At 36.3% G+C, this 24,489-nt stretch overlaps 1 protein-coding gene across 8 annotated transcripts in view; it reads left to right on the forward strand.

The window, feature by feature from the left end:
- VEZT (vezatin, adherens junctions transmembrane protein) overlaps positions 1-24,489 on the forward strand; it is a 74,261-nt gene that overhangs the window by 32,868 nt on the left and 16,904 nt on the right. For 4 of the 8 annotated variants that reach the window (XM_059186547.1, XM_059186553.1, XM_059186552.1 and 1 more), the window contains 6 exons: positions 4,027-4,202; positions 6,262-6,537; positions 9,304-9,453; positions 13,633-13,780; positions 19,335-19,666; positions 22,509-22,702. In XM_059186547.1, coding sequence (XP_059042530.1) covers positions 4,027-4,202; positions 6,262-6,537; positions 9,304-9,453; positions 13,633-13,780; positions 19,335-19,666; positions 22,509-22,702 — 1,276 coding nt within the window. The remainder of the gene's footprint in view (positions 1-4,026; positions 4,203-6,261; positions 6,538-9,303; positions 9,454-13,632; positions 13,781-19,334; positions 19,667-22,508; positions 22,703-24,489) is intronic. The other 4 variants (XM_059186548.1, XM_059186554.1, XM_059186549.1 and 1 more) reach the window with 3 other exon arrangements.

A 24,489-nucleotide genomic window follows, 5' to 3' on the forward strand; every position in this document is an offset into this window, starting at 1 on the left:
TTAAAAAAAGGTTATTTTATAACAACTATAATGGTAGTGGTATTAGCACTTTTTAAGCACTCGTTAGCCTGTAAAGTGCTTTCACACATGTTATCTCATTTGGTCCTCATCAGCTTTATGAAACAACACAATATGTTAAAAAAATATATAAGATCATTGAAATATATTGATACCTGAATAGTTCCCATCTCCATCCGTAGGGGTAAAAACAGAAATCTCTCTATTCTTTAGTTGTGCTTCTCATACTCTTTCATTCCATACAGGTAGAAATCTGAGTTATCTTCTCATACCATTATTCCATTTAGATCCTTAAAGATTCCTTTTACCCATTGAATCAAGTTCATCACTTCAACAGAAAGAATCAGCATAATTTGGCCCTAAACTACCTTTCCAGCCAATATTTTCATCAGCCAACTCAGTCTTCCTTTTCTTTTATTCCATATCTATTCTGCATGTGTTTGTGCTATTATACTGTAGTATAATTCTTTCCATTTTTTCTTTTATTGCAGTCTTTTCAATAGGCAGCTCTAGCTCTTCCTCAAGGCCTTTCCCCCAAACTTCAGCCTATTGGATCTCTTGTTTTCTTCAACAGCGTAGTAATAATTATCCGTGCTATGCTTTGTAGGTTTTGTATTCTATTATGTGTCCTTTTCTTTATTGCATTTTAATTATTTCATGTGTACTAACAATATTAACAGCTTACACTTACATAGTGTCTACTATGTAAATGTTTACTGTGCACCAGACACTTAGTATTTTATAAATATTGACTTACTTAATTCTCACAACAACCCTAGGAAATAGGTACTATTTTTATCCTCACTTTGCAGATGAGGAAACTGAAACAGAGACATTTTTAACTTAAGATGTAGAACCAGGATATAAATCTGGGGACTAATGACATCTTGGCACTGAGACTTCTTGAGGGTGAGTCAGAGTTCAAATGGTATACCTCCTAACACAGAGCACCCAGCCATACAGATGGTACCTACTAATATGTAGTCAATCAGAATTAGTCCTTTTTTTTTTTTTTTAAAGATTTTATTTATTAGAGAGAGAGGGCATGCACAAGCATAAGAAGAGGGGGAGGGACAGAGCAAGAGGGACAAGGAAACGTCCCACTGAGCAGGGAGTCCCATGCGGGGCTCGAACCCAGGACTCTGAGATCATGACCTGAGTGGAAGGCAGAGGCTTAACCTACTGAGCCACTCAGGTGCCCCAGAATTAGTCCTTTTTAAATATCTTCATTTATTTGAGACTTGGACCAGAGTCCAAATAGGGCTATTGCGAGATGTTTCTTAATATTAGCAGGTGTGTATTTTTCCACTAATTTGATTGCCATATTGCAAATATACAATTTTAGAATTTGTTCTTAGGGGCACCTGGGTGGCTCAGTGGGTTAAAGCCTCTGCCTTCGGCTCAGGTCATGATCCCAAGGTCCTGGGATCGAGTCCTGCATTGGGCTCTCTGCTCGGCGGGGAGACTGCTTCCTTCTTTCTCTCTCTCTCTCTCTGCCTACTTGTGATCTCTGTCAAACTAATAAAAGAAGCTTTAGAATTTGTTCTTAAAAAAATTTTAATTCATCAGTTTAATCTGACTTAATTTTATAGCTATAATGAGTAGAATATAAATCAAATTCTTCCTGTGTAGAGGCAGTCAGGTTACTAGGTAATACTGCTTTAGTTATTTAGAATGTCTTGTCACTTTCAAGTTTATTTGTATGTTTGGCATCCTTAATCATCAGAGAAATGCAAATCAAAACCACAATGAGATATAATCTTACACCTCTCAGAATGGCTGGTATCAAAAAGACAAGAAATAATAGATAATTAAAAGGAATAAAGGGGTGCTAGGCTGGCTCAGTCGGTAGATTATATGACTCTTGATCTTGGGGTTGTGAGTTCAAGCCCCACATTGGGCATAGATCCTTTTTAAAAAAAAAAAAAAAAACTTTATTTACTTATTTTAATTTTTTAAAAATATATATATATTTTAATTTATTCATTTGACAGAGGGAGAGAGATCACAAGTAGGCAGAGAGGCAGGCAGAGAGAGAGGGGAAAGCAGACTCCCCGCTAAGCAGAGAGCCCCATGTGGGGCTCGATCCCAGGACCCTGGAATCATGACCTGAGCTGAAGGCAGAGGCTTTAACCCACTGAGCCACCCAGGTGCCCTATTTACTTATTTTTAAAGATTTTATTTCTGAGAGAGTATGCAAACATGAGCACAGGTTGGGGGCAGAGGGAGAAGCACACTCTAGGCTGACTAGGGAGCCCCATGCAAGGCTCAGTGCGGGGCTTCCAGGACCATAGGGTCATGACCCAAACCCAAGGCAGACGCTTAACCGACTGATCCACCCAGGTGCCCCTGAGTGTAGAGCTTTCTTTAAAAAAAGAGGAAAAAAGTCAATAAATATATCAATATAGGACTGGTATTAATGAAGAACATTCTTCTCCTTCTCTAAAAGTGATGTATAATGCACAATCAGGAGGACACTCATGGTTGGATATACAGGTCACTGCATTCCTGTTCAGTCCCCATTATGATCAGCTTAGGTGGGGCAGGCAGGCGCTTGTGTGGGAATGATGAACTGGCTACAAGAGCAAACCCATTGTCCTCCAACCCTAGACCTAGCTGGTTTTACTTTAATAGCTAAAGGCCTTGTCCATCAAAAGTTCTCTTTATTTATCTTAAAATAGGATCATTCTGTTCTTAAATTTAATGCATAGTAAAACTTCAAATTTTCTCATACAGCAGACTCTATATAGGGAAGTATAATTGATTACCAGAGACTTGGGATTTGAAATCAGAATTCTGGAAAATTACTTAATCTCTTTGGGCTTTAGTTTTCTCCTCTGTAGAACAGAGAGGGGTATGAAAATGTACATCATGGGGGTTACAGTGAAAGTTACCCTGTGTACTGTAATATTCCTACTTCCTCTCTCATCTTTTTTTTTTTTTTTTAATTTATCTGTTTAAGTAATCTCTACCCTCAGCATGGAGCTGAAACTCCTAACCCTGAAATCAAGAGTTTCATGCTTCCACTACCGAGCCAGCCAGGTGCCCCTCAACTCTCATCTTTTTACCATGTATACTCTGTGTAAAACTAAAAGCAAGAAGGTCTAAAGAGGCTTTTGTTCTTCCCACCCCTCTCTTCCAGCTGTTTCCTCTGGTCAGTTCTTGTTCATACTTTAAGACTCAGCTCAGGCATCACCTCTTTTCCTTTCTCTGACTTCATTACAAGTTTTGGTTCCTCTGTGCCATTTTCATAATGACCCAGGTATGCCTCATTGCACTTCTCTGCACATTATGTTGTAAGTGTTTACTTTTCAGTCCTCTTCATTGAACTGTGAACTCTTCAAGAGTAGAGACTTGTATGTTATTCTTATTGTTCATGCCCTTGGTTTCAAGCATGGTTCTTGGGGGGGTGGGGTGTGTGTGTATATGTGTATAATATTTTTTGATAGATAGAAGGAAAAGAGGAAGGAATAAATGAGCTAGTATATGTGAAAGCATTTTGTAAACTATAAAGTGCTATGCACTTACTAGTGTGGTTTTGTATTCTATTCTTCAGTGTTTTGTTTTTAATACCCAAATGTCCATTTGTAGAAGGCCTGGATCCTACTGATGTAATTCTCACTGTTCTGGCTATATTGTTCCAGTATCCAGGGACAGCGTCTGAGGTTACAGAATTATAGTTTCCATGCTCTGTTCCAAAAACCGAATTAATTGGGCTTAACTAGACAGGTTTATTAGTCTTTTTAGTTACTTCATATTTCTTTATTAACAATTTGTATTTCACATCTGATGGCTCAGTAACATCCAACTCAGTCTTTATTGTTTCACATTTACGGTGAAACTAAAACCCCATCCATTATACTAAAGATAGATTGAACCGCTACATCTTCTTCTTGGATGTTATACTAAAAATAAATACCCAAAATTTTGTTAGCACATTAGGAGCTTAGCATTTAATACAAAATTATGTATGTAATAATTCCTCTCTTCCGGTTTTTTAATGGCAAGGATATTGGATTCCGACTTGACTCACTACATACCATCCTGCAACAGGAAGTCCTGTTACAAGAGGATGTGGAGCTGATTGAGCTACTTGATCCCAGTATCCTGTCTGCAGGGCAACCTCAACAACAGGAAAATGGACACCTTCCAACACTTTGCTCCCTGGCAACCCCTAATATTTGGTACTGTCCTGAAAACATCTATCTCTTGCTTACATATATGGTACTAGCAGAGGAAATCCATCATGATGTTCTCCATTGTAAAGATATTATAAACTTTCCATGCATTTTTAACATTGTAATTAATGTAATGATACCCCAGAGGTTTAAAAAAAAGTACCCTTCTAAAGTAAATACTATTTAAAGTGAAGCGGGAAGAAAATCTGCTTGTTAGACATTTTAAATTCAGTATAACTAATTCTGTGTTTTATAACCCAATAAGCAGGTATAAGATGTGCCTCAAGGATCTCTCTTACCCATGTATCTATACACATGTGTGTATGCAGTCTTAGTTCTTTATGTATCTTTAAAATTAATAGATTATAACTTAAATGCATTGTACGGGTGCCTGAGTGGCTCAGTTGTTAAGCACCTGCCTTCCGCTCAGGTCATGATCCCAGAGTCCTGGGGTGGAGCCCCACACTAGCTCCCTGCTTGGCCAGAGGACTGCTTCTTCCTCTTCCACTACCCTGCTTGTGTTCCCTCTCTCACTGTGTCTCTTTCTATAAAATAAATAAAATCTTAAAAAAAAAAAAAAAAAAAACTCATTGTAGAAACATCAAAAATAGGATGGGACATGGAGGTAAACAGTCAATTCTTGCTTTGTTGACCGAGAAGCCATAAAGAATAGAATGACAATTCAGTCCTAAAACTTTTTGACTACTTGAAGTATTTGGATGTAATGCAGAAGTTCTAGGACATGTTTTTAGAAAGAACAGCAAAAAGGGATTGTATATACAGAACTGTTCATGTCTTCTCCTATTAAGGTATGTGTTTATTCAGTAAACAAAATCATTACTTGAATTATTCAAGTTATATAGGTAGGTACGTAACAGTGGCCTCAAATTTCTGAATTTAACTGTTTTTCCTGTCACGTTGACAAATGCTTCATATTGTAACAGGTACCAAAATACGCCTTTCAAATCTGTAGTCACTCAGCATCATGATGAAGTAAAGCATCTTACCCTTTACAAATAAAGGATGGCAAAGCGCTGCTAGAAGGAACCAGGGTTTTAAGAATTTTACAGCTTTAACTCTCAAGTTTCCTTTAGGCACAGATGTGATTAGGCAACTCTGAGGCCTGTAAATACTCTAAGACTTTGCTATTAATGCATGAAAGTATATGATGAGATTTTGCTTTGATTTTACCAGCATCATATGAAAGTAAAGAATTCCAAGAGAAATTAGGAATTTCCTAAGAAATTAGATGTTTCTTAGGAAGCATTCCTACATGTGACTTTCTTTGTAATTTGATTATAACTGTCCTCAGGTATTGTTGATTTTTTTTTTTTTTAAGACATCATCAGACATCTTCCTATAGCCACTTCTTTCTTAAATACATTTTTTATCAAAGCTTTCATCACTTAACAGATGTATTTTAGTCTGTAGATTTGTAATTAACCTAGAGAAAGAAAATTTTCATATAGATTTTTACTTAAAGCAATGTAAGAAGTACAAAGTTTGTGCATATTATGGGCTGTGGTAAGTATGTGTATTCCAGATTTATGATAATGATTATATAAAATTAGATGACTTTACTGAAACAATTACTCGGGTATATATTATTTCTATTGGAAAAATACTTATATTTTCTTGAGATGTTAATTTCTGCACGAATAATTAGTATCTGACTTTGGGATAAGAACTCATGACAATATTAAAATGTACTTTAATATTAAAAATTAATAAAAATTATTTTTACTTTTAGATTTGTAAGATTGGATTTTAAACTCTACTTTGTTTTTAGGTTAGAAGAATCCGTATCTTTTTTTTAAAAAGTCATTTCTGAAGATACCTATTACTTATGTCTTTTACCTAAACTCAGCTGAGATTTTAATACCTAAGCACCAATGTTTTTTTGCTAGATATTTTTAAACTATTTCACATTACTTGTTTAATTGTCATTTTTTTTAAGTCACACTTTACAAAGAAGCTAGCATTTTATCTATTTTAGTAAACCTAAATTACTAACACATCTTTCTCTAGTCTGATGGGTATCATTTACTTGGTTTCTCTGTTATAGGGATGTCTCAGTGCTGTTTGCCTTCATTAGTTTGCTCATTATGCTTCCCACTTCGTGGATTGCATCTTCCTGGCTGGTATGGGGAGTGATTCTGTTTATTTTTCTGATCGTAAGAGCACTGAGATTATGGAGGACAGCCAAACTACAAGTAACTCTAAAAAAACACAATGTCCATTTAGAAGATACAGCAACAAATAGCCGAGCTTTTACCAACCTTGTAAGAAAAGCTTTACGTCTCATTCAAGAAACTGAAGTCATTTCCAGAGGATTTACACTGTGAGTTCATTTTTCATTTTATTTTTTAAATAATTCTTTTCTATTACATAGTTATAAATTAGAGTACTTATTAACTATTTTCAGCTCTGTGCCGCATTTTTAGAAAAAAGTAGGTTTTTCTTAGGCATTTACTGAAGTCGCTTAACTGTGAAGGAACAAATACATTAGGCGCTGGATTTAATATGTAGTATTATTCTGCTTATCTACTTTGAGAAACCAAAGAGCTTTGGCAATTATGATTATTTCTCTGTTAACGTGATTATTTTATGAGATAATATAGAGAGAGAGCCTAAATTTGAACCTAGCATGCAAAGTTACCCAACAAATGTTTGTTTACTTTCTGCTAGATGCTCTCTTCCCTCAATTTAAATGATACATGTATTGGACTTGAATTCATTTTGAAAAATTATGCCATGCATTAATAATATTCTTTAGTAAATGTTAGCAGATATTATGGCACTAATATTCTAAGAATATCATGCAAATAATGATGTTTCACATTCTCACAGGAAATTAAATATTCACCAATCTAGTCTGGTGAATATTTAATTTTATCTTTATCTTTAGTCTAGTCTTAAATATTAAGCTACCAGAATTATAGGATATTTATTCTGTTATTAAGAGGGTAGTTGTATTTCTTGAGCACCATTTATGTTCCAAGTACTGTGCTAAGTAATTTTGCATATAACTCAAAGCATACAATTACCTGTGGTGGTGCAAATGTTCAGATCCATTCCACCTGACTCTAGAGCTGTTTCCATTCCACTAGGCTGCCTGCTAACCACTAACAAATGAGAGTTGTACTGTAGTATAATTAACCATTTATTTAACTCATATAACCTTTGTAATCTGTAGGCGGGAGAGAGCAAGTATATGGTGAAGAATAATTATTACTCTTAATTACTTATATCTGGAAAATCACGAAAAGGGAGAGCAGAAGAACCTTGGGTAGTCAACTCGTTCTTCACTCTGCCATGCTTATTAAGAATAACTTAAACAGTCCTGACGGAAAAGCTGTATGTGGACAATCACGAAACAGGGAAGTGGAAGAATCTCTAATAGTGATATCATTCTTCTCTCTGTTGCGTTCTAGAACAGTGTTTAAACAATCCCAAGCCATGAGAGAGATTTTATAACTTCTCTTTTTGTTCAATTCAAAATGTGATAGTTCTCTGTTAATTTTTGCCCTTCATATTGTAGTTAAAGTCCACTTTTTGATAGAGCATAACAAATACTTTGTTATTTGTTGGAACATATTGATTTTAAAAAGTTAAAAACAACACTAAGTAATAGCTCCTTTTCATTTTGACTTGCACAGTATTTCATTGAGAAGACTTGTTAAGCAAAATGGTTATGTGCCCAATTAATGCTTAGACATGTAAAGGGTTTTCTGTGCATTTTGTCATTTTCCAACTTACGTTATAGAATTATGTATAGAATTGGCATGAAGAGCTAAAATGGGCCAGCTAGACATGATTGACTTCTAGATTATGACTTCTATGCATTGATATGCAGGCAAGCAAAAGAAATGTTGGCAAAAATCGTTTTACTTGTTTCTAACTGGCTAATTGATTGAGAAAAATTATGAGGGATAACATATCTTGAATCATAACTTTTTTAGAAATATTTTTATCTTTTAAACTGATTTATTAGTAAACTGAAACTCACACCATAGTGCTGTATGCTGAAAACGTGTCTTCTTTTGTTTGCCTCAATTTGTCCTCTCTAGCAAAGAATTTAACCATTCTTCTTTGCCTCGTTTTATTAATTTAAAATAAGCCTTTCAGTCGTGGTCCTCTTTTTTTAAAAATAAATTTTTAATGTCTGAATATATTTTAGTTTGGTTTACTGTTTTAAGAGTTTTGAGTTAGATATCTTGTTTTGCAAATTTGTCGTTATAGTCTGAGACACTTATAAATTCCAGTATTTTGTTTTCTACTGGGAGAGGTTACTGGTTAGGTGAAAAAACTATTATCCAATAGCTGTGTAATATGTAATTATTTTTCATTTCATTCATAAAAGCATGGTATATTATACATCATTGTTGTAAATAGGTACTCCCCATTTATCTTTTGGAAAGTGCTATGCAGTGTGCTTCCTCTTGAGTAGTTTTGAGAGTAGCTACGCTACTACCTAGTAACCCTTCCTTTGCCTTTCTACTTGCATTCCCCTGTTGGCCACTGGTCCTGTTATCTCTCTGCGTCCCCTACTTCATTTTAAGTAGGTAAGTGCCAGTGGCAGCAGGTGGGTAAGTCATTTCACCCTACTTTTATGAAATGTACAGAATGTATTTCTAAACAGTATTTGATTGTTCTGTACAAGTGACCAAAAATATGATTGATAAACATATGTAAATGCATATTAAGAATGTAAAAATATTTGTAATTAAGGCTTTCATACTTATTATAGATAGAGGTCTTGAAAACTGATTTAGTATATTTTAGCAAGTGGAGTGTATCAAAAAAGTGCAATGTCTTACATAAGTATTCCTACATTTCTACTATATTTTGACTATAATTTATTGTTTCCCCATATCAAAAGAAGCCTTTACTCTTTGAGATTTAATTTTTCATTTGTGTTTTCTTTGGTGGCAATAGCTATATTAGGGAAATGGCTGTTTATGAGACCTGAGTTGGGATATTTACAATCATTTTCTAATAGAAACCACAAAAAAAGGATTTTTTTTCTAAGTTTAATAGAATTGTGGATTTAGGAAACAATAACTTTAGGACACCTGTACAGTTGTATCACATTTTACTTTTCAAGTTTGCTTGACAGGGTCAGTGCTGCTTGCCCATTTAATAAAGCTGGACAGCATCCCAGTCAGCATCTCATCGGTCTTCGGAAAGCTGTCTACAGAACTGTAAGAGCCAACTTTCAAGCAGCAAGGCTAGCTACCCTATATATGCTGAAAAAATATCCTTTTCTGTCTATATGTATGAATAAATATGCTTCCAGAGTCATGGATATAGATAGTGTAGTTGCATCCTGTGAAAGTTAAGTGTAAACTGAGATTGCCTATTTTGAAGCTAGTTTCCATCATCATTTCTGTTTTAAAACTGGAAATGCATTCTAGGGGGAATAACAATAACAGACAGGAAGAAAGTTTTTCTGGTCCCATGTGGCTCAGTTTCAACAAGGAAAAAACTTGAAGGCCCTACCATTACTGGTCCAAAGAATAAAGTCAGAAGAATCTGGCTTTGCTAGGTCTGACATTTTTAAAAGCTGCTGGACCGGGCAAATTTGCGTCACGACATGGAAATAAACTGGTAACAGGAAATCCTTCCCCTTTCAAATAAACAGAGGCTCTCAAGTCAGATTGGCTAAGTTTAAATTTTGGCTGTATCACTTACTGCCTAGGTGACCTTAAGCAAGTTTCTCAACTTTCTGTACCTTGTTTTATTCATTTTTAAAATGGCAGTAACAGGGACGCCTGGGTGGCTCAGTTGGTTGAGCGGCTGCCTTCGGCTCTGGTCACGATCCCAGCGTCCTGGGATTGAGTCCTGCATCATGCTCCTTGCTCAGCGGGAAGCCTGCTTCTCCCTCTGCCTCTCCCTGCCACTCTGTCTGCCTGTGCTCCCTCTCTCTGACCAAAAAAAAAAAAAAAAAAAGGGCAGTAGCTACTCTTCCTGACTCTGTTTTTGTTGACATCAAATGAGTTAGTGCATCTGAAGTGCTTAGACAATGTCTTGTATATAATAAACACTTGGACTGCAGGGCAGTAAGTCTGTCACTTCACTTTACTACATCAGGAAATTAGTTCTGTTAATCAGGAAATAAAGGTGTATACGGTCTTTATTTCAGTTAAGATTTATAGGTCATTTAAATTATGAGTAAATGGAATGCAAAAATACTACATGTACCTTCAGTATTTTGGATGCTATAGCACTGATAAATATAATGCTTGAAGTGCTTGAATATATCTTTATATATACCCTTACAGGTAGATCTTCTTGTCTTCATTTTAGGAGGAAAACTAAGTAAACTCTCCACTTTGTGTGATTTGTTTGATGTGACATAACTAGTAAGAGGTGAAATTGTGTCTTAACTCTAGGACTAATGACTTGAAATCTTTCTCTCTATATATTTTTTAACTGTACCAAATTGTACTACTTTGGAAATTTTAGTCATGAACTTGTCCATTCAGTTTCCCCTCTGCCTAAATACCTGCCTGCTATGTGTTACAAAGATAGAGTAAAAACTTATATAACCTACTTTTAAAGACTTTTAGTATATTCAGTAGATAAACTGGTATTCATAATACAAGTGCCCAGGGTGCCTTACAGCATAGCAGGAGAATGTACTTGGCCAGCAGGGTCAGAGAATGCTTTTAATGAATTGGCCTTGAGGATAATAATAGTCTGCATTCCAAGTAGAATGAAGCAAAGATACTGAAAGAAATAGGGATATGGTAGTGTGGCATGTGAACTTCAAGTAGCTACTCATTCAGTTAATATTTATTGAGAATAAACTCAGTGCCAAGCAATATGCCAGCCCCTGGGTTTATGATGGTACACAGAATAGGCATGGTCCCTGCCTCAGCGTACTTACAGTTCAGTGAGGGTTAAGGGAGTGAGAAGGAATAGCTTAACAATGATGGCAAATTTATGAGTTTCCTGTGCCAGTCATTTTTTTGTATAATAGAAACCTAGCAGTGAACAAGACAGACAAGATCCTTGTACTCATGGCTCTTGCCTTCTAGTGAATGAGATAATAAACATAAAGTGAACAGATGAGATTTTTGCATATCTGTTACAAAGCAAAAAACCCCAGTTGAGTAGGATAGAGAGTGATTGGTGGGTTATGGCTTTCGATTGGATCATAGTCTCCTACAATCAGGCCTCCCTAAAGAGTTCACATTTAATATGATATTTGAATGAGGGGAAAGATCTTGTTCCAGTCTGATGGAGCAGGGAGTGTAAAGATCTGTGGCAGGAATTATTTTAGCGTGATTGGAGCATATAATGTAAGACGGCCATCATGACTAGAGCAGAGTAAGTTGGGAAGTATGGGATAAGATTCAGAGGTAGACAGAGACCAGAACATATTTACCACACAAAAACCATAGGGAACTAAAATAAAAAAGAAGCCAACAACTATTTCCTTGAAAAGACCAATAAGTATAAGCCCTCACGTGTCTGATCAAAGTAAAAAGAGGAGAAATATACAAAATTAGTAATCGGAACAGAGCTGTAACCATAGATATGGAAGAAATTAAAATAATTATAACGAGATAATACATACAACTTTGTGACAGCAACTTTGAAAATGTGGAAGGAAATGGATAATTTCTTTTCAAAATACAAATATTCAAAACTGACCTAGGTAGAATTAAAAAACTTAAAAGAGATTAGGTATATGATTTAAAAATACTCCATTTAAAAAACAACACAACTGGTTATAGGTAAACAATGGAAAATTTGCAGCTATAAAAAATGATAAAGTTCTTGATGCACTACTGTGGAATGATATCCAAATCATGTTGAAAAAAAAAGGAAGTGTACAGAGCACTCTTACACTATGCTTCCATTTGTGCATAACAGGGATTGTGTGTGTGTGTGTGTAAGACTATAGTTATATGTGGGAGATATATATAGGGAATAAATGAGTGTGTTCATTGTACATATATACATATATCCACACATACACATTTATATTTGGATTTGCTTTTATTTTTGCATAAAGTATCTTGAAAGATGCACAAAAATATCTTGAGGGACACTAATAACAGTGATTGCTTTCGCCTTTGGCTAGGGGAATGATGTGACTAAGGGACAGGGGGTAGGAAGTAGTTTTTACTATACCTCTTAATACCTTATGGGCTTTTTATATCTTGTGAATTTTGATCCTGTGGATATATTACATGTTCAAAAATGAAATGAATAAAAAAATTTTAACTATCAGGCCCAGATGGTTTTATAGTTTTCCAAAAAACTATTTTAGACCATAGAAAAGGCTAGAAAGCCTCCCCTACTTCATTTTATTTATGAAGTTTCTATAATTGCAATACCAAAACACAAATTATAAAGAATTAAAACTAGGCCAGATTCACAGATGGAGATACAAAATACTTGAATAGAATATATATAGATTGACCATAGCACTATATTAAAATACTATTCTATGTTTGAGCAGATAAGAGTACGCTGGAAATACAAAAATAGTTCAGTATCATGAATTATATGGAAATAAGTCTTTACAAAAACTGTTGAAGGGGGGGGTGCCTCAGTTGGTTCAGCATCTGACTCTTGATTTCGGCTCAGGTCATGATCCTAGGGTTAGATCAGGCCCCACATCAGGCTCCATGCTGGGTGTCGAGCCTTGGAGTCTACTTAAGATTCTTTCTCCCTCTGTCCCTCCCTTACCCCTTATATTAAAAAACAAAACAAAAACTTGTGAAGGGGGAATAAAATCTCATAGTAAATTGATAGATGCCCCCGAGGAAGAGGAAAGCAGAAACAGAACGGTAGTCTGTGTCGAACTACTTGAGATAGAACAGGCTTAGTGCTAATGATGTTCTGCAGTGTGCACACTGGGAGGAAGAGAGATCTCTTTACTGTGGTACTGAGCCATGATACGATAAAGTACATAACACAGTTTCAAAGGGTACTTGTCAAAAATAATTAAGTTAGTACTTTAGCACTTGTGAAGAGTTGAACTTTTAATTCTTTAGATAGATATAAAGATAAAGATACTTTATTCACAAGTATCCTATAAGATACCTGAGGTATGTTAATAGATTTTTTTTTTTTTTAAGATTTTACTTATTTATTTGACAGAGAGAGAACTAGAGAGGGAACACAAGCAGAGGAGGTGGGAGAGGGAGAAGCTGGCTTCCCGCTGAGCAGAGAGCCTGATGTGAGGGTTGATTCTAGGACCCTGGGATCATGACCTGAGCCAAAGGCAGATGCTTAACTGCTAAGCCACCCAGATGCCCCAAAATAGTAGATTTTAAGATTTTTTTTTTTAATGGACATTCATCACCTCCACTCAAAGTTCAGAATAAAGATTAGTAAAGGTAATTTTGGATAGTTTCACTGTACCCTTTATATTTTTTAATGAAAGGCTTTGTTGATTGCCTTAACCTAATTTAACCTACCCCCTGAACTCTGAGAGTGACAATGTAACCAACTACATCTGTGTGGTGCCTTTTAAGGAGCTGGGCCTGGGACTTAGTGAAGAGCAGATTTCAGAAGAGGAAGCACATAACCTCACAGATGGCTTCAGCCTCCCTGCTTTGAAGGTACTCTATCTGTGCAACAAAAGGGCTGAGCAAAAGCTAGATACTCTTGGATTGCACTTGTGCTGTATGAACATAAATGGTCCACTTGTTCCTTTTTATTGTTTGCTGAATAACATCATCATAGTAGCCTTCTTGATGCTGGGGAAGCTGTCTTTAAAAGTTGAGAGCATTGTTAAGATTGAATGAGGAGATATTTATATTTTGATATCAAAAATACTTAAAATTCTTACTATAAGATTTTCTCGCCTTAAGTCAGAGTTTATAGATAAGTGAATTTACATTAAATATGAATGATTTTATGACTACTTGTTTTAACAAACTTGGATAAAGAACTTAAAAGATCTATATCTTCCCTTGGAAAAATATGCATAAAAGAATGTATTTGACCAATAAGAGAAAGACAATTATCATATGATCTCTCTGCTGTAAGGATTTTGAGAGGCAGGGCAGGGGGTTGTGGGGGAAGAGAAGGAAAAAAAATGAAACAAGATGGGATTGGGAGGGAGACAAACCATAAGAGACTCTTAATCTCACAAAACAAACTGAGGGTTGCTGGCGGGTAGGGGTAGAGGTAGTATGGCTGCATTATGGACATTGGGGAGGGTACGTGCTATGGTGAGTGCTGTGAAATGTGTAAGCCTGGTGATTCACAGACCTGTACCCCTGGGGCAAATAATATATGTTAATAAAAATAAAAAATAAAAAAAGAATATATTTGACTATATAAGAATTAAACTTCTAAAAAAAAAGAAACTTCTAAGTGAAAAGAATTGCAATGGTTTTTAACAAAAGTAGATATAATTCTCTCTACATAGTAAAGAGCACTATGGTGTGTAAAACCTAGACAAGATAGGGCGGGTGCATGGACTGGCTGCACAAAGGAAGGGATAGAAATGGCCAATAAATATGATAAAACTTTCGGTCTCATTAGTAGTAAGTAGACATTTTGCCAAGGATATTAAAAGTTGATAATATTTATTATCTATGAGCAGAGAGACCTCACATACTAGTAATAGTACAAATTCGTTCATTTGAGCAGTTAATACCAGTCTTCAGAAAGGTATGTACTCTTCAGTAATCTTAAGCTTAAAGATTTATCTGAGTAATCAGAATATACTCAGAGTATGTTCATGATATTCCCCAAACAGCAAATATTGGAAACAGAAGTTCAGTAATATAAGATTGATAATGATTTATGGTACATTCTTTGGAATGGATGGTAGAAAAATTGTAAGATGGAAGAAACAAAATAAAGCAAGTTACAAAAACCATGTGTTTGGTGAGATTCTAGTAGTGGTTTTAAATAGTGAGTCTTTAGATTCTTTTTCAGTATTTAGCAAACTCCACTTAGATGTTTCTTAGTTTCTAGTCTTCAGAACTTCACCTGATACCATGAAATCGGTGCAAGTGTAGTTGACAGCATAGATACCAAGATCCATTTTTGTTTTGAGACTGCATCAGTCTCTACATCTTTAAAATGTCCAGAGTCACATAAATGTTCTAATTCTTTTGTTTGTTTTTAAATCTTTACTGTTACTTGAAATTTTTCTTGACTTATTCTTACCCTCATTCTAACCCGTATCAATAAGTGGCACCACGCAACTTACTAAGCTAGAAACCTGGATACCAGCCTTCTTATCTGAGCTTTTATCCCTTGTATCCAGTTTGTCTGTAGATTCTTATGTCTGTTTGACCTTGAAAATGTTTAAAACCATCCATTCTATAGCCCTTCCTACCATCTTCATTGTAGCCCTCATCATTTCTTACCTAGGCTGCTGTGATAATTTTCTTACTTACTTACTTTAGTTCCCTAAAGTTGTTCAGAATGCCATTTAACAAGGGGCGCCTGGGTGGCTCAGTCAGTGAAGCATCTGACTTTGGCTCAGATCATCATCTCGGGGTCCCGGGATTAGCCCCGTGTTGGGCTCCGTGCTCAGTGGGGAGTCTTCTTCTTTCTCTCACTCCACCCCGCCAACTCATGCTCACTTTCTCGCAAATAAATAAAATCTTTTTTAAAAAATGCAATTTGAGGGGCGCCTGGGTGGCTCAGTGGATTAAGCCGCTGCCTTCGGCTCAGGTCATGATCTCAGGCTCCTGGGATCGAGTCCCGCATCGGGCTCTCTGCTCGGCAGGGAGCCTGCTTCCCTCTCTCTCTCTCTCTGCCTGCCTCTCCGTCTACTTGTGATTTCTCTCTGTCAAATAAATAAATAAAATCTTTAAAAAAAAAATGCAATTTGACATACAAAAAGCCTTAAAAATCATGTTCTTTGAATCAGTAATTCTACTTCTGTGAAAGATGCTAGTTGTAGCTAAATCCTTTTTGCTCAATGAAGTTGTTTTACAAATTAGACTAACTTTAGTTCTTTGACTTTTGCTTTATCTTAACACATAAGTAATCTATAACCAAACTCAGTGATTGTGTTGTGTTATTACCAGGATTGCAGAGGTTAAGAAGCTTTATCTTGATGTCTCTGGAGTTTATAAACCACTGAAAATTTCTGTGATGTTCAAAAATTATGTTTGCCACCTTTTATTATTGCCATTGTACCCAGATAAAGAATTTAAAAATGGATTTTGTAAGTTAAATTTTAAAGGAAATTTTAAGTTAAAAGTAAGTTAAATTTAAAGGAAATTTCTCTCTCTAAAGAGCAACATTAATTAAAGCTTTTTTTAAAAATGTAGTGAAAGGTGGTTTACAAATATATCAGTGCCTTTTGTTTTCCTTTGTGATTTTCATCGTGTCCTATAAAGAAAATATCCTTTGGATTTAGATTTTAGTGTTCACATATCTTCTGTCAGGAAAACTGAGCAAGTGATGTACCTTTGGAAAGAAAAGCTACCTCCTCACTGTGCCCTAAATACTAAAAATATTTAGTATAGAGTCCTTGTCTCTCTTTTTCCTTTTTCACATTTTTAACTAGTTTTTTCATCATTATAAAATAGTGTATTTCCTGCTTTAAAAAATAAATCCACATTTTGTGAAAATGCTTTAAATCAGAATTTCCTGTTTGCCCATAAGCGATGGTTAACCAGAGCCACTTTCCCATCCAAACAGCAAATGGGGGGGGAAATGCATATTTCTTAGTTTTGGTTTAATCAGAGAATATGGCGGTGATTCAATAAGTAGTCTTTTTAAAAGTGGTGGTAAGCTCTGCCAACTAGATTCTTTCAGTTGCTGTGGTCCAAAACTCTGGAATCATCTTAGATAACACTTTTCCTCTCATAAACAATCTATCAAGAGATTCTGTTGGTTCTGTGTTCTTGTATATCCAGAGTCTCACTACTGCTCACCTCTTAACTACTAACCACTGTCATATAAGCTACCATTAACTCCCAGCTGGATTATCAGTATCCTTCTGACTGGAGCATGACTGAGATCATATAACTCTTCTGCTGAGAATCCTTCAGTGGATCCCCATTTTTCTTAGAGTAAAAGCCAGTTATTTCAGGGACTTCATCGCTTACCATGCTGTCCCTTACTTACTGTACCAGCCCCACTGACCTTGCTGTTCTTCAGATGTGCCAAGTACTATATATTCCCACTACAGGACTTTGTACTTGAACCCCCCCTGCTCCCTGTAATTCTCTTCCCTAATGGTAATCCCATGGCTCAATTCCTTCTAGATGACACTTGGTTAGAAACATTCCTGGCCACCCCATCTTTCCCTCCTTCTGCCTTTCCCTTTTCTAACCCCCAGGTATACACACATAAACATGCATTCACTATTCCCCTTCTCTGCTGTATTTTTTCTCATAACTCATCAGCCGAGAAACTGTCTTTTACTTGTTAGAATCTTTTGCTCCCCCTGCCACCCGAATAGAAGTTCCAGTAAGAAAGGGACTTTTAGGGGCACCTGGGTGGCTCATTCGTTAAACGTCTGCCTTTGGCTCAGGTCATGATCCCAGGGTCTTGGGATCGAGCTCCGCATCGGGCTCTCTGCTCAGCAGGGAGCCTGCTTCCTCCTCTCTCTCTCTCTCTCTCTCTCTCTCTCTCTCTCTCTGCCTGCCTCTCTGCCTACTTGTGATCTCTGCCTGTCAAATAAATAAGTAAAATCTTTTTTTAAAAAGGGGGCACCTGGGTGACTCAGTCATTAAGTATCTGCCTTTGGCTCAGGTCATAATCCCAGGGTCCTGGGATCCAGCCCTGCATCAGGGTCCCTGTTTGGCAGGAGCCTGCTTCCCCCTCTCCCACTCCCCCTGCTCGTGATCCTACTCTCACTGTCTCTCTCTCTGTCTCTGTAGAGATAAATAAAATCTTAAAAAAAAAAAAAAAAAAAAAGAAAGAAAGAAAGAAAGAAAGGGATTTTTTTCACTTTTATATTCTGGTGTATTATCAGCACCTAGAACAGTGCCTGGCACATCTAGGTGCCCAAGAATATGCTGAATGATCAAATAAAGGACTAAAGAAAATCATTGTGGTCCCAAAATTTAATGGTTAAATAAGAAGACTTGTGAGGTCAGTTGCTTATATAAATTCAAGAATTCCTAGACAGTGTGTATTTAGCAGTTTAGAAATTTGACCTTGCTCCATTTTAAAAAATAAGTTAGTAGTAAGAGGGGTTTATATTAAATTATCTTAAATCATTATCTGTATAACTTAAAGTTCATTTTATAAAGCAGTCTGAGTAATGTCCACTTTCATGGTTATGAAAAATTGAAATCAGAATTATCCAAAGTATTCAATTATCTTTTTGTTGTCTGCTAACTCTCATATTAGATTGCTTCCTCATGTATTTGTTTATTTGTGGGATATTGTCCTCATAGTCCCCATGTTGAACAGGACTACATATAGAGAAATCCTTTGTTGATTCTTTGTATCTCAAGAATGGGTTTTGCAGTTTCTCATGCCAACCCTTCAAGTATGAATACTCTAGACTGATTTTTATGTTATCTCTTAGCTATTTCATAGGCTGAAAATGGTATAATTTTGAACCCTAAATTCTGGATGTATCACTGACTCATTTCTTTGGACTTCTGTAGGTCCATTATTCCTGCTTTCTCCTTTTCTACTTTGTGTAAAATGTTCAAGTAATTCATCAAGGAATATTCACTTCTGATAGATGTATCTTGTTATCAACACTTCTTTTCCGGGATAGAATTGTTCTAAAGTATATACTAGTGGGGCGCCTGGGTGGCTCAGTGGGTTAAAGCCTCTGCCTTCAGCTCAGGTCATGATCCCAGGGTCCTGGGATCAAGCCCCACATCGGGCTTTCTGCTCAGTGGGGAGCCTGCTTCCCTTCCTCTCTCTCTGCCTGCCTTTCTGCCTACTTGTGATCTCCGTCTTTCAAATAAGTAGATAAAATCTTTAAAAAAAAATAAAAGTATATACTGGTGTTACATGTTATATTCGTACTAGAAGTTCCAACATGCCATGACTACATAATTTGATCTGACATTCTTGACTAATCTTCAGGATTAGTTCAAGCTCACCTATATTCATATCTTATGATAAAGTAAGAAATTTAACCAGAAGTTAAGATAAACAAATTTGTAGTTTGTTTTGAATTTTGACCAATTTTTTTTTTTAATTGATGTAGTTCCTTTTCCTTTTTAGGTTTTGTTTCAACTCTGGGTGGCACAGAGTTCAGAGTTCTTCAGACGGTTAGCCCTATTACTTTCTACAGCTAATTCACCTCCTGGGCCCTTACTGACTCCAGCACTTTTGCCTCATCGTATTTTATCTGATGTGACTCAAGGTCTACCTCATGCTCATTCTGCCTGCTTGGAAGAGCTTAAGCGCAGCTATGAGTTTTATCGGTACTTTGAAACTCAGCACCAGTCAGTACCCCAGCGTTTATCGAAAACTCAGCAGAAGTCAAGAGAACTGAATAATGTTCACACAGCAGTACGCAGCTTACAGCTCCATCTGAAAGCGTTACTGAATGAGTAAGTTTTGAAGCCAAATAAGAAGATGTCTCCATGATCAGCCATTGTGGTTGCTGGCTTGTGTCTTAGCTAGAAAGAAGCAGCAAAATTGAGACATACGGCGTGAGGAATGGAGAATGATTTGTAGGTACTATAATTTGGGGGAATCATTTACGGTTTTCACTTTGTCTGATTTCAACAGAAAACCTAGAAACATAGGTCAAAAGCAGGTGTTCATTCTCTTTGAGAGCTGAAATGGAGATGTTTACAAAGATTGAGCTTGTTTTAACTAACTCTTCTTTAAGTAGGGCTCTTAACTGGACCCTGCAATCTGAGCAAAATATCTGCCAGCACTGGAACAGCAAGTTATAAGAGGTATTGTTATATTCAGTAGAAGAATAATATATTATAATTTTTTAAAATAAATTAAAGCAGATTTGGACATTTTCTCAACAGAGGACAAACTTTTTGGCCCAAGTTGAATATTAAAGGTCAGGGTCCATAGACTATATTTGTTAAAGGTTTTTTTTGAGATTTTATTTATTTGAGAGAGAGCATGAGAGGGGAGAAGGTTAGAGGGAGAAGCAGACTCCCGATGGAGCTGGGAGCCAGATGCGGGACTTGATCTCCGAACTCCAGGATCATGACTTGAGCTGAAGGCAGTTGCTAAACCAACTGAGCCACCCAGGCACCCCTATATTTGTTCATTTTTTACTTTGCATGGTGTTATTGGTACTCTGCCTTGATCAAATGTAGCATCCAGTCATTCCAGTGACATTCTTCTGTAACATATACTTACAGGACAGGATCAAATGAATGGGCTGGGTTCCTGTTGTGTTGGTAATCAGAAAAGTCATGGAATTTAATGAATTGATAAGATCTTAGTTGATGGACCTGACCCTGTATACCAGGCAAGAAGTAGAATAGGAAGGTCAGAACTCAGTTTTGTAAGATAAAAACAAACAACAAAAACAGGTCAAAAGCATTTGACGTCTCCTTAAAATCATAGGGCTAGTTCAGTGAAGTAAGGAAGATATGATGAACAAGAAATTAAGATAGGAAAAACATTTTGAGAAAATAAATTTTTACCCATCTGTCTGCGGTATATAAGGCGGCTATAAAAGCTACAGCATGGGGGGAAATTGAGGAGCTGTGAGGCAGGGATGTTCCAGTGGTCTCTAGCGGTGGTTCTCAGAAAACAGATAAATGAATGCTAACCTGATTCAGTCCTGTCTCCCACAGGGAATATAGGAGATAAGGCAATCTCTGCTAGAAGGAACAACAAAGGTTGGGTGAATGTCAGAGAAAACATTTCAGTGGGAAGGTTGTATTGGGCAAAGCCAGAGTCTCTAAAGAATTTTTCAGGGTGCCTGAGTGGCTCAGTCATTAAGTGACTGCCTTCAGCTCAGGTCATGATCCCAGGGTCCTGGGATCAAGCCCCACATCAGGCCTGCCTGGTGGGAAGCTTGCTTCTCCCTGTCCCACTTCCCCTGCTTGTTTTCCCTCTCTTACTCTTACTGTCTCTCTCTCTCTCTCTCTCTCTCAAATAAATAAATAAATAAAATCTTTTTAAAAATTAATTTTTGGCAATAGAATCAGAACTACACAGGACTTAATAGAATGCATTAGAGTAAGGGAAGATGGCTCAGGGAAGAAAGAGACTACACTGGATGGACATGAAAAAGGGGCTTGGTGCCATGGCAGAGGGTATGGACTTTGCATGGGAAGGATGTCGCCTGTTTAAAAATGGAATCTTCTGTATATGGTCCTATATGTCATCTTTCAGACAGAGTATACCAGTCACAAGCCATATCTGATTTGCTCTATAGCACCACTGTACACAATTTTAAAAGTGTTATCTAAACATCTGTTTTGTGTTTCACTCCTCCTCCTCACTCGTCCCTTGTTCTTCCCAGTTGTGTACACTAGAGAATAACACTTTGTTCTCGCTGCCTCTAGAGGGCTCACTATCAAAATAATGTATCTGAGGCATGTATGTGCTTTCGCTAATTGCACATCTTTACTGGTTTCAGAGTATAGCAGCATGGACTAAAGTCTGTAGGAAACATTCTGTTGAGAGGATTTGCTATAACCTGATGATAGTCTGCCTTTCTCTCTCTGTTTCTCTCTCCTTTATACAGTCCAAACAAACTGCATGAATGCCTTTTCCCATGTACCGTTTAGAATGACCTTCCTTATCTTTTGTACATGTTCACATTTTGTCCATCCTTCAGTACTTCCTCAAAGGTACCTCTTTCTCAGTTGTTCCCTCTCTGTACCCATAGCTGGTAGCAACTTTTCTCCTCTTCTGAATTCTTGTAACACAGTCTATATCTTTCTGTGGTATTACACTCTTGGGCTTAGATTCAGCCCGGACTTAAAGCTTGCCAGCTGTCTAACGCTAGGCAAGTTTCAACTCCCTGGACCTAATTCCTCATCTGTAAAATGGAAATAAAATGTTGTTATAACTTTATATGTTATGACGTTATGCTTGCATAGATATGCCTAATTTCCCTGATTCAGTTATGGTTCCTGTTAAGGATGAAATGAGCTTCATTTATCTTTTCAGCTCATAAAAGCCTCATATATTTAAAAGAAATATTGTTGGATAAATAGGTGATGTCCTTTATGAGCTTTTGAAAACATTGTGGTAAAATGCACGTAACATTAAATTTACCATTTAGCCATTTTTTGTCATACAGTTAAATGCCATTAGGTACATAGACATTGTTGGCGACCATCACCCTTTCCATCTCCACAACACTTTTCATCTTACAAGCTTATTTCTTAAATAGGCCTTGTGAATTAGACATTTTCCATTTAATATTTTAGAAATCTGTTTCTGTTTTTCTTTATTACTTAGGGTAATAATTCTTGAAGATGAACTTGAAAAGCTTGTTTGTACTAAAGAAACACAGGAACTAGTATCAGAATCTTATCAACTCCTAGAACAGAAGTTAAAGCTGATTCAGCCCCATGTTCAGGCAAGCAACAGTTGCTGGGAAGAGGCCATTTCTCAAGTGGATCGACTGCTCCGAAGAAACACAGATAGAAAAGGTACCAATGAGAGCTTTCCTTTGTACACATTTATCAGACATTCTTACTCTCCTCCAGTAAGATTTTGTTAGGTGGATTTCTTATCTCTATGATGTAAGTGACTTAACAAAACTTTAGTTTACTAAAAGAAAAGTTGAACTTATACATACAAATTGACACTGAATATAAAGTCTGGCTTTTATTTTACGAACAATAAGTGAATATGATTTGGAAGTTCTCTGGATCCTATGCCTCCTTCTTAAAAAACTTAATGAAGGGATAGATTTAAATAGTATTATTCCGTTATTAGAACTTCCAGAAACCCATTTCTAGTTAGTGTAATAATGAGTTTGATAGTTAGGGGCCAGAAATTGACCTTGCTTTTAAGGTAGAATACGTCAAGCCTTCAGAAATAGTATACCAGGGTCTGAGATGTGTTAAATGCCAGTATTTAATGGTGACATTGGAATGCCTTATATCGCTGGGCAAAGGGTAGTCTTCAAATTTTCCACAAAACTGCTTTCATTTGACCCAGATTTTATATTAGTTTTTACTCATTTCACTAATTCATTGTAAATATCTGGCATATTTTTAAATTTTGTGCTATAAACCAATACTATGTTTGTCCCCTGGGCCTTTTTGAAAATTATATTTGTGTGTAGAAATTATATTGCTGCCTCAGATGATCAGTGCTTTATCATCTTGTTAGTCACTATTTTATTTACAGCTAGTTCTGTAATACTTTAATGTGTTTAAGAAGCTGAATAAGTATGTAGTGAAAGTTAACTTTCTTCAAAGGAAATGTAACATGCTAATTGCTGATATATCACCAATAGATTTCCTTTACATCTAAAATACAAATGGCAAGTAATTTTTTTCTTCAAAGGGTAAATTTGCTAAGGATTTTTGATATATGCAAACATTTATGCATGTTAAACTTTTTGATATGACTTAAGTCTAGAGCTTTTTCTCTTTTTCAGGCTTTTTTGGGCAGGCTTTTTCTTTTCAAGTTTTTATTTAAATTCCAATTAGTTAACATACAGTGTAATATTAGTTTCTTGAGTACATTTTCTTTAAGTGGAAACACTCAGAAGACCACTGGGTGTTTAGAGATGCATTCCATTTATTCCTGCCCTTAGCATACTCAGATGTTGAATTTTAGTCACTTAAGCATGATTGTTAAACTATCTCCAAAACATTGGGCAGATGATAGGCCATAATATTCTGCATATGTGGCTTTTGCTTGTAAGTGAAAATGATACAAATTAAGATATAAGTCATTTGCAAACTTTCTCACTAAAATGCTCATAGTGGCCATGGCAATGGGACTTTGAATAAAATGTATGATTTTTTTAAGAAGCAGGTGCTCTAGTTAGCTGTTGCTCTTTTTAGGTTATTTCAGAACTACAGAAATATCATGAGAATAGTTCAAAGTATCTTTCTTTACCCATATTCCTCAGTCATTGACATTTTACCACATTTGCCTTACCTCTGTGTGTATCTGTCTATAAATTCTTCCAGTGGTATTATTCTGAACCAGTAAGATGCAGACATGAGACCCCTTGCCCCTAAATCTTGTGTTTGCATTTTTGAAAATGGACATTCTCCTACATACCTACAATATACCACCAAAATCAGGCCATGACCACTGACACAACAGTGCTCTCGAATCCACAGTTCCCATTCTAATTTCACTGATTGATCCAACAGTAATCTTATATGCCCAGATCCAGATCACACACGGCATTAAGCTTTTATGTTCTTAATTCTGCTTTAGCCTTTCTTGTTTTAAATATAAGCATGTTATT

The sequence above is a fragment of the Mustela lutreola genome, chromosome 8 (assembly GCF_030435805.1).
Source record: "Mustela lutreola isolate mMusLut2 chromosome 8, mMusLut2.pri, whole genome shotgun sequence".
In the NCBI taxonomy this organism is placed as follows: Eukaryota; Metazoa; Chordata; class Mammalia; order Carnivora; family Mustelidae; genus Mustela; species Mustela lutreola.